The 14,746-nt window shown below is 39.0% G+C and overlaps 1 protein-coding gene across 8 annotated transcripts in view; it reads right to left on the reverse strand.

Annotated features, from left to right (window-relative positions):
• Positions 1-14,746, reverse strand: part of LOC105489641 (nuclear transcription factor Y subunit alpha) — a 24,824-nt gene continuing 10,078 nt past the window's right edge. For 6 of the 8 annotated variants that reach the window (XM_011754617.3, XM_011754613.3, XM_011754619.3 and 3 more), the window contains 7 exons: positions 13,905-14,051; positions 8,350-8,481; positions 7,755-7,860; positions 6,364-6,530; positions 4,983-5,156; positions 3,572-3,673; positions 1-608 (listed from right to left, as the gene is read on the reverse strand). In XM_011754617.3, the coding sequence (XP_011752919.1) occupies positions 555-608; positions 3,572-3,673; positions 4,983-5,156; positions 6,364-6,530; positions 7,755-7,860; positions 8,350-8,481; positions 13,905-14,051 (882 nt within the window). In that variant the 3' untranslated portion in view covers positions 1-554. The remainder of the gene's footprint in view (positions 609-3,571; positions 3,674-4,982; positions 5,157-6,363; positions 6,531-7,754; positions 7,861-8,349; positions 8,482-13,904; positions 14,052-14,746) is intronic. The other 2 variants (XM_011754621.3, XM_011754618.3) reach the window with 1 other exon arrangement.

A 14,746-nucleotide genomic window follows, 5' to 3' on the forward strand; every position in this document is an offset into this window, starting at 1 on the left:
TTAGAAGAATGTATCTCAGAAATTTATTGTTTCCATATCACAAGATAGAACTTCCTTGCTTGGAAGCCATCTCTGAATACAAAGCGTCCATTCAGTTAGTCAGTGTGAGATTCCCCCACCAGAGGGATAAATACTGTCTAGATTCCATGGGAAGGAGTGGGCTGCTGCTTTCCTGATTGCAGTTTTGGTTGAGAAGGTTGTTTTTCCCTGCTGAGATGGCTGGCTCATGTCACCAGTCAACGTAAGTGCTTTGTGTACTGCTGGGGTGGCATGTGTCTCCTTGCATCATCCGAATCCATGAAATGTCAGTGTGATCAACAGTCTGAAATAGGTCCTGACTGAAAGAGTAAGACAAAGGCTTGCAACTTCAATTTGCCAGGCATTGCTGCAATTGTAATACTGAGCCACTTATGAAAAACTAAGTGGTTTCCGTCCTGTAGAAAAGGGCAGAATGTGATCGTCAATGTCCCATTGGAAGAGTTGATCAATTTCCTGGAACAGTGAGAAACTGGTGAGAAACATGACCTTGATCAGCTCCATCATATGGCCTGGGGTTAGGACACTCGGATGATCTGTGTCATTGCTTCTTCATCGGCTTGGTTTGGATCCTAGAGACAAAGATAACACGATAATTAAAGTCCTTTGCAAAAGCAACAGGACTGATGGCTCACTACTTATCCTCAAGAGAATACGCATAACTTTACGAAGTAAATCAAAGGCTTGTAATATATCTTAAGTCTGCATATATGGCTTAAGTGCAGTCCCATTAGGAAAGAAGAGACAATAAACCTTATTCTTAAAAGAATTTGAAGTCTGGCCTGCGCTCCATGGTGAAACACTCCGGAACTGTTAGTGTATCTCTTTCCTAAGAACCTTGTGTTGTTCTCTATACTTAAGGGTTAAGAGTATTCAGGTGGCTAAGGAAAAGATTCAGAAAACCCATGTCATGCTGTATTTTTGTCACTGTTTTTTGATCATCATTTAAATACTAAGTACTTAGCAGGGCTGGAAAGAATCATTAGAATCTATACACTTTAATGTACTCATTTTACAGATAAATCTGAAGGCCAGATGGGTAAAGTGATTTGCCTGGACTAGGGTCAGGGTCAGAAAGTTAGGAGCCCAGCAAGGGCTAACTCCCAAATCTCCTGACTCCCATTTAATCTTCTTTCCACTAAACTCTATATGCTGTTTCTCACTTAAGACCTACACTGTTAACACAAGGATAAATCCTTGGAAGCTTTTTCCAACACTCCGCAAGAACCAGCTTTAGTTCCCCCATACCAAGGCTCTGAAGCCTTGGTAGGCAGGATCTGAGAAAAAGCTGAAAGACTTCTGGAGATGGAAGACTGGAACTGGGTCTGGAACAATGAGCAAAAACAACTAGCATTTACTGAACTCACCATGTACTAGGTATGGTGCTACATAGATGCCTAATGTGGATTACTGAATGAAATCTCTACAACATTGCTATGAAGTATCAACAGTATTCCACTTTACAGATAAAAATAAAGAGGCTGAATTGACCAAGATCATATTGTTAGCACAAAGAATGAGGAGAGTTCCTGGCACAATGCCCTTCTATAGCTGTCAGGCCCACATTCATACACTGTATGAATGAACAGCAATGAGAAAGGAGGGGCTCTCACACTACAGGTGAGGACTAATAGCACTGAAAGAGTTGTTAGTGTTCATGTGTGGGGACACTGAGGAAACCTAGTTTGACTGTTGAGAGGGGTGATAAGGCAAAGTTGCTCAGACGTTATATAGAAATAGTTTGAGATTTGATGCAGTTAAGAAATGAGGAACTATTAATAGCATGCATTCTTGACCTGGGGACTGGCAGGTTAAAAAACACACTTTAACCATCTGGCAGTACTATATAAGGTCAATTAGAGGAAACTGGAGATTAATTTAATGGATATTGCAATAGTGCAAGTGGAATGTGATGTTAATATAGAATGGAGTATCAGCAAATGGGAGGAATCTATTAATTCAAGAAACACTGATTGCTTGGTTCAGAACTGGCTACCAAACCCAACAAATACATCTAAGTCAGTACTTAAATACAACTTACTTAAATAGAACTAAGTCCAATAAATATAACAGAGAACAAAACAATCCTGTATCCTCTATACAACTTATAGTCTAGTGAAGGAAACAATCTCGAAAAATTCAACGACTTAATTATTATTACACTGTAAAGAAAAGGGCCAAGTGCAATGGTGTGCACTTGTAATCCTAGCACTTTGGGAGGCCGAGGCAAGAGGCTTGCTTGAGCCTAGGAGTTTGAGACCAGCCTGGGCAACAAAGTGAGACTCCATCTCCACAAAACTTTTAAAACTTAGCTGGGCATGTGGTGCGTGGCTATAGTCCCAGCTACTCGGGAGGCTAAAGTGGGAGGATCACTTGAGCTGGGAGGTCAAGGCTAAAGTGAGCCATAATCACACCACTGCCTCCAAAAAAAGAAAAGAAAAGCTGTTGTAAGAAAATACTGAGAGAGAAGAGACCTACTCTAGATAGGGTATTTAATTAAACCCGGACCTAACAGATGGGGAGATAGCCATGAAAAAGATAGAGCAAAGGGCATACAGACTGAAAATTCTAAGGACAAAGGCCCATGGCAGGAAATAGACCAATGAACAGTAAGCAGCAGCATAGAGACCAAGAAGTAGAAATGAAGTTAGACAGGAGCTGGAGCATGCAAGGCTTTGCTGGGCATAGTAGTAATCACTTTGGATGTCAGTCCAAGCGCAAATGGGAAAGGGTAAGCGTTGAAGGAGCTTGAGCAGAACAGTGACTTGATAGGATAAACATTTTAAAAAGATGACACTAGGATGTGGAGAGTAGGCTAGAGGGGGACAAGAGTGGAAGAAGGGAAACGAAATTAGGCAGCTATTTTATAAACCCAAGCCAAAGAAGAGAGGATAAGACCAGGCTCACCTCAGTTAGAAGGGAAAAAAGTAAACATTCAAATTATATTTGTGATAGGGTAATAAAACTTGCTCAGTAAAAATAAAACTTGTTTCTTGAAAATTAAGAAAAGTGTGACTTTCAAGAAAGAATGGATAGTAATAACTGACAAAGATGAAGAGCAAAGAAAGACCACTGGATTAAAAACCTTTCGTACTCTTTCTTTTTGAGACAGGGTCTCACTCTGTCACTCAGGCTGGAGTGCAGTGGTGCCATCTTGGTTCACTGTAGCCTCAACCTCCTGGGCTCAAGTTATCCTTCCATCTCAACCTTCCAAGTAGCTGGGACGACAGGCATGCATCACCAGGCCTGGCTAGTTTTTGTATTTTTTTGTAGAGATGGAGTTTTGCCATGTTGCCCAGGCTGGTCTTGAAATCCTGGGCTTCCCACTTCAGCCTCCCAAAGTGTTGGGATTACAGGCATGAGCCACCAAGCCTGGCCTAGTGATTTCAAGATTAAAGAGACATAAGATTGCATCTAGTTTAGAGAATGTGAGTAGTCCCAGAGTATGAAAATAGCAAGAGGACACTGCTGAAGTCTTCAACTCAAGTCAATACAAGGTAATAAAGAGAAGAATAAAAGGTATATGTATTCCTACCTGCATATGGGGACTATCCTTTTCCTTTGGAGAGAAAAATCGTCCACCTTCACCACGCTTCCGTGCCATGGCATGACGGTGCCGAGACTCATGCAGGTATTTCTAAAATGAGAAATAAAACCATTTAACTATTAATACTATCCAGAACCAGCACAATTATCTAGTGCACAAATTCCATTCTCCAAAGTTTAAGACAGCTGGGATCAAAGCCACAAGGGACAATTATGACTTAGAATGATGATGAAAGCTTTGGAGAAAACACCTAGTAAGTAAGATAGTTAACCATATATAATTAGTAAGAATGTAAGAATGTGAATGCTTACAGTATGAATTTTTTTAAAAAAATAACAGATTACCACCTATACTTCCCAATATACCCTTCCCTCTGCTTTAATAACAGGCCAAATTTCATTTGAGCAAATGAGTGTTCAGTAAAAAGACTTTCCTAGCATTAAAGTTTATTATTATTATTATTTTCTAGAAACAGGGTCTCACTCTGACACCCTTGCTGCTGGACTGCAGTGGCATGATCATGAATCACTGCAGCTTTGAATTCCTGGGCTCATGTGATCCTCCTGCCTCAGCCTCCCAAGTAGGACTACAGGCATTTGCCACCCCACCTGGCTGGACTTCCCTAGCCTTATCTGCATGTTAAGTGTGATCAGGTAACTAAATTCTGGCTAGTGAAAGGTACACGACTTCTTGAAAGTTTCCTTGAAAGAAAGGGTACCTGGCCGGGTACGGTGGCTTACGCCTATAATCCCAGCACTTTGGGAGGCCGAGGCAGGTGGATCACTGGAGGTCAGGAGTTCGAGACCAGTCTGGCCAATATGGTGAAACCCCACCTCTACTAAAAATACAAAAATAAGCTATGTGTGGTGGCACGCACCTGTAATCCCAGCTACTCAGGAGGCTGAGGCAGGATAATCACTTGAACCTGGAAGGGAGGTTGCAGTCAGCTGAGATTGTGCCACCGCGCTCCGGCCTGGGTGACAGAGCAAGCCTCAGTCTCAGAAAAAAAAAAAAAAAGAAAGGATACCTTTCTTGTTCCCTTTCTTCCTAGGCTGGAGTCTAAGCAGGAATCTTGGACTATGAACAGCACACTAGCAATATTAAAGCAGTGAAACAGGTCTTGAGAACTGTGAAAATGTGCTGCCAGTCCAAGATAATTTATCTCTGGACTACTTTTATGCATGAAAAAGAGTAACATCTTATTTAAGCCACTGTTTGTTTTCGTTGTTATAACTGCAGCTGCATACAGTAATAACAAATGCTAACTCTTACAAAAGAGATAAGTATCTAACGTTAATTTTTTGGAAGGTACATGAGAAAACAAGCCATATAAAAGATAATTTCAAAAGTAGAACCCTGCTATTCTCCTCTCCTATATCCTTCCCAATGTTATACATACCCTTCTTTCCTTTGGAATTTTCCCTTCTGCCTCTAGTTTAGCCCGGGCTTGCCTCCTCTTAAGAATACGGTGGTATTGTTTGGCATTCACGTAGAGAGGCTCTTCTTCAAGCATCTCTGCTCCAGGTAGAGGGATTCTTTGGATAGCAGGCACAGAGCCAGCCCCAGGAACCATCTGTGTGAACAGGAAACCAGAGCTTATTGGTGGCATGAAGTATGGACATAGAGTTTCTTGGTTTCTCTTCATCCATTTTTTTCTAAATGCCACAAAAAGTAATTTGTATAGGGTACTTGGGTAAATGCAGATCCCTGGAGAAATTTAAGATCTGTACTTTAAACAAACACCCCAGATAACTGTGTCATAGGAGGTTCAGGTGCCACTCTGAGAAACTATATAAGCATGCCCTAATTCATGTCTACCCATGGCTGTAGATATTTCTGCTGCCATCTAATGGTCAGGAACAGTAGTCATAAGACAAAAAAACAGCACAAAAATAGATAAGACCAAGTGCTACTAAATGCCTATATTTATAAAAATAATTTAATAGTTAACTTATAGTTCAATCCTAATTTTTCTTAAAAAACACCAAAACACTGTCCTAAATGTGAAAACAAGTAACAGAGTCCTGTACCCCACAGCTCTTTCTCAGATACAACCGCTTTGAATAACTATAGTAATCTTTTATAAAAATTATTTATTTATCATTTAGTTCGTAGAAACAAGGTCTCGTATGTTGCCGAGGCTGAGCTCAAACTCCTGGACTTAAGCCATCCTCCTGGATTAGCCTCCCGAGTAGCTAGGACTATAGGTGCATGCCACTGAGCCAGGCTTGCTTCTGTTTCTTTTCATAGCTTCCTCCACCTCTGTGCAGACTTCTGTTACTCATTCTTAATCTATGCATTTTAACATGCTATTTTGACATATGAGGATTTAGCTTTCACTCACACCACCCAAGTCTTCCTATCTTCCCAATACATTTATATCATACTTTTTTTTTTTTGGTTTCTCTATCAATTACAATCTTTCTAATTTTTAGCTTATTTCTTATTTCGTCCATCATGGGCAATACTACTTTCCACTTCTCAAAGATTAATATATTATTCCCTTCATTATTTGAATTCTGAAAAGAATTGCATAAAATCATTATTTATCCATTGCTTGATCTCCAGCATCTAGAATAGTCCCTGGTGAATAGTCCCTGGCACACAGTAGGTGCCCAGAATGAATTATGGTTTGTCATAATGTTATTGTAAAAGTAGATTACTGACTGCCTTAAGGATCGATCTCAATCCCAAGAGGTCAACATAATAAATTTTAGGAGGCATCAAGTTGCATGTTCAAGAAAATTTCGAAGACAAAGCTGAAAAATACATTTTCTTACCATGACCATCCCTCCTGAATTGACCACATTGCCTGCCACTGGTAGTGTCACAGTGACAGTCCCTTGCCCACTGCTGGTTGTGTTGGTATTGGCTCCTGTCTGAACAATCTGTGCTCCTGCCAAACTGGCTGCTGGGATAGTGATCATGCCTGAAACAGGGACTGTAACTTTAAGAAAACAAAACATAAAACAAACAAAAAACAGGCACACAGAACAGAAAGAAGGGAACATAGTTAGTCCCTCTTCTATCTGGCACACACTCACTGATCCTGGCAAAACACACTGAAAAACACAAGGGGAGAAAAAGCACTCTCCCACTCTGGTGTGCTATATATAATCCAAGTAACCACAATCTTTGAAATTCTATTAACTCTCTAGGTCCCAGTTTTGAGTAACTCTATCCTTAGCAGTTTTCAAAAGGTGAAAAGGTTTGGTGGTCTCTTCTTCTATAGGTCAGTCTGACTATAGCTGTACCTACTGCTCTTGTACATATGAGCAATCTGCTTCAGGATAGAGATTTTAAAACTTATACTTTGTTTATCTCAAACTGACAATGAGTCAGTTGTAGTATTAAAACTTAAAATTAAACCAAACATTCCAAGTCCCCAGACTATCAACAGCAGCACTTCAGGATTTGTTCACCATTCTGTTTGAGCTCTTGCCTGGGCTCAATCCAGTTCAGGGCCTCCCCCGAGTAATACAAGAGCACACAGTGCACTCTCTGGATCTTGTATATTGCAAATTTTCAATCACCAAGTCATGGAATCTAACAAAGATGTCCTTTTTTGATTTAACTATTTGACTAACAAGTGCTTCCAAAAGGCTTCAAGTTCAGTTTGTGCACTCCTCCTCCCAGACCAAACAGATCTCTCTATTATTTATGTTATCTATTCCTAGAACATACTTCCATGAGGGCCCTGCATTGTATTTATTTGTTCACATGTCTCTCTTACTAGACTAGAGGCTCTTTGAGAACTCTTCTAAGTAAAAGTGCTGTATACGTAATAGTCATTTAAAGTAATGGAGTGACCCAGAAAAAAACATAAGCAGCAACAGCACTCTAAAGTCAACTTGATTTTTGATCTATTTCTCTCTTTCCCAATAAACTCCCTATTTCTAATCTTCTGTTTAGAAACACTTCTTCCCTAAAAGCTTACACAATCCCTAGATTAGCAACCACTGTAGAAACTGCTACACATGGAATCACTGTTGGTCATGGATGGTGACAAGAAACCAACAATCAATGGAGAGCTAGAGGAAATCTTTTTTTTTTTTTTGGTCCAAAAAATATGCAGTGTCAAGTTCACCACTCAAATTCTAAAGGTATCAGTTGCCTAAAGGACAAAAAAGTTGCCCCAAGAAGTCCTAGGGAAACTTATAGGTACACTTACCTTGCTGGAGAATGGTGCCATCTGCATTAACTGGCTGATAGACAATGGTCTGCCCTTCAGCAGTCTGTGCCACTTGCTGTCCCTGGACAGCGATCTGCTGCTGTGTCTGGAGGAAATAAATAACGACCCAATTCAATAGATCCCAAAGATACTAACAAAGAACCATGTAGTCCTTAAAAAAAAAAAATTATTTTTTTGGGACGGAGTCTCACTCTGTTGCCAGGCTGGAGTGCAGTGGCACAATCTCGGCTCACTGCAACCTCCGCCTGCTTGGTTCAAGTGATTCTCCTGCCTCAGCCTCCTGAGTAGTTAGGATTACATAGCATGTGCCACCATACCCAGTTAATTTTTGTATTTTTACGGGGTTTCACTATGTTGGCCAGGATGTCCTCGATCTCTTGACCTTGTGATTAGCCTGCCTTGGCCTCTCAAAGTGTTGGCATTACGGGTGTGAGCCACCATGCCTGGCCAAAAACAAATTTTTTTATGGCTTTCATCCCCTTTTCTATATACATGCTATACATGAAATATCTGACAAGTTATCTGACTCTTCCAAATCAGTTGTGCTCCTGTGTGACAGAGCTAGTGGAATTACCTGAGTCTGGCCAGCAGTGACGGCCGTCTGGGGCTGCTGGATGATGATCTGCTGTGTCTGGCCCTGCTGGCCCTGCACCTGCACAGCCTGTCCACCCTGGATCTGGATCTGTCCAGGTGGGACCAACTGTATCTGCAGAAAAGAACATAAAAAAGGATTGTACTCTACTGACACTGGTCTCCTTTGGTCCTGAGAGTTATCCACATTTCTCTAGAAAGCAGAAAATGTTCTGAAGAGGAAAAAAGAAGTCCTGCTCTGCCCTCCATTATGAAGTAGAGACAATTTATTTTCCATTTATGAAACAATCAGGGAATTTTGAACACTGTCTGGATACCTGATATTAAGAAATCAATCTCAGTTTTCATAGATGATAGCAGTGGTATAAACATATATACTGAAAAGCATGTATATTTAAAATACGCTCTGGGCCGGGCGTGGTGTGGCTCATGCCTGTAATCCCTGCACTTTCGGAGGCCGAGGTGGGTGGATCACTTGAGGTCAGGAGTTTGAGACCAGCCTGGCCAACACGGTGAAACCCTGTCTCTACTAAAAATACAAAAACTAGCTGGGCACGGTGGTGCATGCCTGTAATCCCAGCTACTTGGGAGACTGAGGCAGAAGAATCACTTGAACTGGAGGCGGAGGTTGCAGTGAGCCGAGATCACACCACTGCACTATAGCCTGGGCGACAGAGTGAGATTCCGTCTCAAAAAAATAAAATAAAATAAAATAAAATATACTCTAAAGTGCTTTATTATTATTTTTTAACCTTGCCATTTTGGTGAATAATGAAGTACTTTTTTACAGAGGAAATAATATATATATTAAAAATGTTGACAGCCAGGCACAATGGCTCATGCCCGTAATCCCAGCACTTTAGGAGGCTGAGGCGAACAGATTAGGTCAGGAGTTCAAGACCAGCCTGGGCAATATGGCAAAACCCTGTATCTACTGAAAAATACAAAAATTATCCAGGCATGCTAGGACATGCCCGTGGTCCCAGCTACTTGGGGAACTGAGGTGGCAGGATCATTTGAGCCTGGGAGGCAGAGGTTGCAGTGAGTCAAGATCTGCACCACTGCACTCCAGCCTGGGCAACAGAGCGAGTACCTGTCTCAAAAAAAACAAACAAAGAAAAAACCCAAAATGTATTCTACCCTAGTCAAATGTGACGACTACAGCCCAGGACAACACCTTGATAAGGGGCTTGAGAGGACCTTGAAAGAATCCAACAAAGCTGTGTCAGGATTCCTAACTCACAGAAACTATCAAATAAACTTTTTTTTTTTTTTTTTTTTTTTTTTTTTGAGACGGGGCATCGCTCTGTTGCCCAGGCTGGAGTGCAGTGGTGTGATCTCGGCTCACTGCAAGCTCTGCCTCCCAGGTTCATGCCATTCTCCTGCCTCAGCCTTCCAAGTAGCTGGGACAACAGGCGCCCGCCACCATGGCTGGCTAATTTTTTTTTTTTTGTATTTTTAGTAGAGACGGGGTTTCACCGTGTTAGCCAGGATGGTCTCCATCTCCTGATCTCATGATCCACCTGCCTCGCCAAATGTTTGTTGCTTTAAGCTGCTAACTTCTAGGATAATTTGTTATACAGTAATAGATAATTAAGGCAGTGTGACACATTATATTCCTCCTATTAGTTTCCAATAACCTCACCAATACTTACTACTGTCATTAATGTTTGTCAAATTTTTGTTGATTTAATTTGTATCTCCTATTTGGTCCTAGGATTGGCTAGCTAAACCTTAGAAAGCAATTATGGAAAGCAAGGGATCATGTGCTATCCAAATCTATCTTCTTTTTTTAATGGCTATAGCCACTTTATTAGGAGTATTATCAAAAACCAGACAAGAATCTTGAAAAATATTTCTCTAAAATTTGGAACTAAAAAACTGCAGTACAACCCTTTAAATGTTGGGTGTACAAAATCCTATTTTCATATAACTAGTGGATACATTTTTTTTTTTTTAAGTACAAAAGAGAAAGCAGTGAGGAGAGCCCCAGAGCTCAAAATTTCTAGTATTTTATATTCAAGAATACCTCCTAAACTTAAAAGCCGGAATGCATGGCTACTACTAAGTAACCTTTTCTTTACCTCTTTGACCATTAATTCCATCAACAAACTTTTTTTATTTGAGCATTGCTTCAACAGAGATGGCAGTTTGGAAGGAGGATACTTTCAGAAAGCTAGATTTTTATAGCCAGGTCACTTTCCATCTACAATTTCAACTTGGGACCACCTTGGTCTGGAAAGAAGAACATGTCTAGAATCTTAAGTTATCACAAAGTCTACCAGCTGATAGGAAAAAGGACTACTGATGGAAGGAAGGTGAAAAAAACAGGTCAATGGGTTCCACGTCTTAGAGACATTCATGGGTCCTACTTTGTTAGGGGATAGATTGCCTAGGTTTTCTTAATTATTTTTTCCAAATACTTACCTAACTGGCATTTAGAAAGTATTGGCAAATAAATAAGTAAACAAATTTATCTGGTTATGTGAACCAACTTCATTTCTAAGTTTATATTGGCTATTAGGATTTCCTCTATCTATTTATATTCTTTGCCCATTTTTCTATTTTTGTATAAATACATAAAAGTTATTTATACATATTCTGAATACAAACTCAGTTATATGTATTAAAAATATATTTTCCAAGTTTTCACCTTATTTACTTTTATTTGATGTATTTCAATGCATATGATGTTTTAAAATAGTCAATTTGTTTTTAAAAAATCCTTCTCTGTAGCATAAAAATTCTCTTATAATTTTCTTTTGAATTTTCCAAGTTTACTTTTCTACAATTAGATCTTTAATCCACCTAGCAAATATTTTTAAAAATACAGTATGAAGTAGAAATCAATTTCTTTTCTGTATCATTCTTCAGCCATTTCTTCACTGATATGTTTACAACACTTTTATTATATGCCAACTTCCAATATTCTTCTATCTATTTCTTGGCTCTCTCTGGTTCCAGTGTCTTTCTCAGGCCAGGGCCAAGGATTTTAATCTAAAATTATATGCAGAATTTTTCATGAGACTGGACATCTGTACTTTTTCTTAGAGGGTGCAAGCTTTACTAGGATTCTAAAATAGAGAATACAATTCAAAAAAGGTTAAGAAGTACCCTTCTTTAAAAAATGGCTATGCAAAGAACACTAATGAGGGAAAACAAAAAACAAAAAAAAACTCCTATACAAAGGGGAGTAAAGCCTTAAGCATTATAAGGGAGGCTATGGAATCTCACGTAGAGAGCTTTACTTATGTAACAGAATATATTTTTTTCAGCTTGGTTAGTTATAGCCTTATTGGAAGCAGGGAAATAACTCTTTGAAGGTTCCTTATAGCAAAATAAAACCCCATAAAAATCACAGAATTTAGAGCTAGAATGAACTTTAGATATCATCTCATATAAATTTTATTTTTAGATGAGCAAACCAACAATTAAATAACTTGGCCAAGATCAGAATGCTTATTTAATGGCAGACCTGGTAATGAAAGCTGGATCACTACACTCACAGTATACTGATCCTAACAATACCACACTGTCTCTACTCAACAGTGGAGAAGGCGCAGCAAGCGGGGCTGGAGAGGAAGCAAAGAGAGAAGAACAGAAAGGATATAGCAATAGGGAACTGAGGAAAGCACATGTTGAAAAGATATTTAAAGCCTCATATATTTATGCAAGGAGAAATGTGAAAACTATTTTTAATCCCAAGTACAATTCTGTCTAGGCAAAAATATGCCAATGGGCTCAAATATGCCCTTACCGTTTACCCAAGCAATCCCCAATCCAAAGAAATTATCCTGAGAATTCAGTTGAAAAATAAAACTATTGTGCCCAAATATGTTTACCTACAAAAGCAAATGAAAACCAAAATCCTTGACTATATTTTATAAATTAGAAATTCTGATTCATCAAGGTGACTAAACATTATGAAAGGATTAAAAAACAACAACAAAACAACAACAACAACAACAACAACGAAAACACAACCCCACATGCATGGTACAGTTATGCCCAAAAATTATGCATGAAAACACAAGAGAATACACAAAAAGTACAAGTTTGATTTATGAGCAGTGTGATCATGGCTGCTTTTTTCAACTTAAAATTCCTTCAGAAAACTAAGACATTAATATGACTGCTATAACTGTTGAAACAATACAAAGATTTAGATAGAATAACTAATAGTTCTCTCATACTCCCTTTTACATGACTATAAACATATACTCATGAGGGGTTGGTCATGAATTACAAAGATGAGATCACACACTATTTCTCTGCAAATTATTTTCACTAAAAATATTTCAATATTAACCCACCCCAAGTCAACAGTTCATTTCTTTTAACGATGATGCAATATTCCATGTGAATATATTATGATTTATTCCAATCATTTCCTTATTCTTATTAATGGACACTCAGATTACAATTTTATTTTTTGCTAGTACAATGCTATGAAAAGTGTCTTTATAATTTCTTCCTACTATTGATGCTTTTCTTCCTATAGGACAGATTCTCAGAAGTGGGACTGCTAGCTCAAATGTTCGTTGTATTTAACAGATAGTGAGGTGCCTTTCCAAAATAACTCCACAGTTTGAAATTACCAAAAATAATGATAATTCTTTTTCTCCACATCCATCCTAGCAGTGGATATAATGATTTTTTTGTTTTTTTTTTTTTTTGCCATCTTGATGAGAAAAATCTAATTTAAAAATTTGATACCAGAGTTGTATGTAACATTTCTACATATTTCTGTTAATCTCTTCTTTTTTTTTTTTTGAGACAGAGTCTTGCTGTGGTGCCCAGCCTGGAGTGCAGTGGCACAATCTTGGCTTACTGCAACCTCCGCTTCCCGGGTTCAAGAGATCTCATGCCCAAACCCCCCAAGCAGCTGGGATTACAGGCGCCTGCCACCACGGCCAGGTAATTTTTGTATTTTTAGTAGAGATGGGGTTTTGTCATGTTGGCCAGGCTGGTCTTGAACTCCTGGCCTCAAGTGATCCACCTGTCTCAGCCTCCCCAAATGCTGGGATTACAGGCGTGAGCCACCGTGCCTGGTCTTCCTTTAATCTCTTCTACATCTTTGCTTACTTTTGTTTTCTGTTTCTCAATCAGTCTTTCAACTGGATTTACCTGTTTTATTGGTCTGCTTAAATAATCTAGATTTTATATATCCTTTCTATACGTCAGTTTTCTACTTAATAAATTTGGACCCACTTTTTGCTCATTTTGTTATTTTTCTAACTTTCTAAATATTCATTTTTGTTTCTTTTAAAATAAAATATACTATAAACTAGATTCTAACCTCTTTATATACTTTACAGCAATTCAAGATCATGTCTAATATCTTGGTCTTTACTGGAGCTGTCCAATTTCTGCATAGTTCTAGTTTATATCACTGGTACTATAAAGGCAGAAAATCAACTGAATGCAAAATGTGGGTTAGAAAGCAGTTAAATGCATTATCAATTATCAGTTTGTAATAATCTATTCTTTGAAACCTCTCCTCTGATATACTGCTCAACATTTTTAAATACTACTCACCTGCTGCAAACCCTGTGTTCCAGAAACAGGTACTTGCATGATGGTTTGACCTTGTCCACCAGGGACAGCCTGGACCATGATGGGTTGGCCAGTTGATGTGATTAGCTGGCCTCCACTGACCTGCACCATTAATGGCTGCCCTTGGACCTAGAATGAAATAAAATAAGAACAATGAAATAACATAAGACACAAAATGGTTTTTACCAAAAGACAATCACTGGAACTATTCTGCTGTCTTGCTAGAAAAGGAAAAGGTAGAAAAGACTAAGAAAATATATGTCTTAAGTCCTCAAGTTATCTTTAAATATCTATGATACCTGTTACTAAATGCCAAGCTCAATACTTTAAGGTCAGACATAATGGAGAATATCCAGAGTCTTTGAGAAGTCTCAGTAGATATAAGGCATTTGTCACCAAACACGGGCTAAATCCATGACAAACATTTAATCATAATGGCAAGGTTAGTTGCCTGTTTAAATCAATCCAGGGATGGTCTCTGTGAAGGCTGGAGAGGAGGCAATGAGAGGGAAAGGTGATGGTGGTGATGGTGGTTGAGTACAAATTCTAAATAAAGTGAAGAAGGTAAATAAAACTGTACCCAGCAATGACTCCAGGAGGCTGGGTAGCAAGCAGCTCTGGAAGCTCATGTAGAGGATCACCCTTTTCTCCCTATAGTCTCTCAAGCTAAAATGAAATATCAAATGTATACCTTTACCCTGCTCATTTTACCCTGTGAATTCTAGATATGTGTGTTGTTTAAAGAGCTCACTACTAAAGATTTCTTAAAAATACTTTCTGGTCAGTTTGCAGTCTCCATGGTGGAATTCCTCACACTGGCCTCT

This window comes from Macaca nemestrina, chromosome 5 (assembly GCF_043159975.1).
Source record: "Macaca nemestrina isolate mMacNem1 chromosome 5, mMacNem.hap1, whole genome shotgun sequence".
Lineage (NCBI taxonomy): Eukaryota > Metazoa > Chordata > Mammalia > Primates > Cercopithecidae > Macaca > Macaca nemestrina.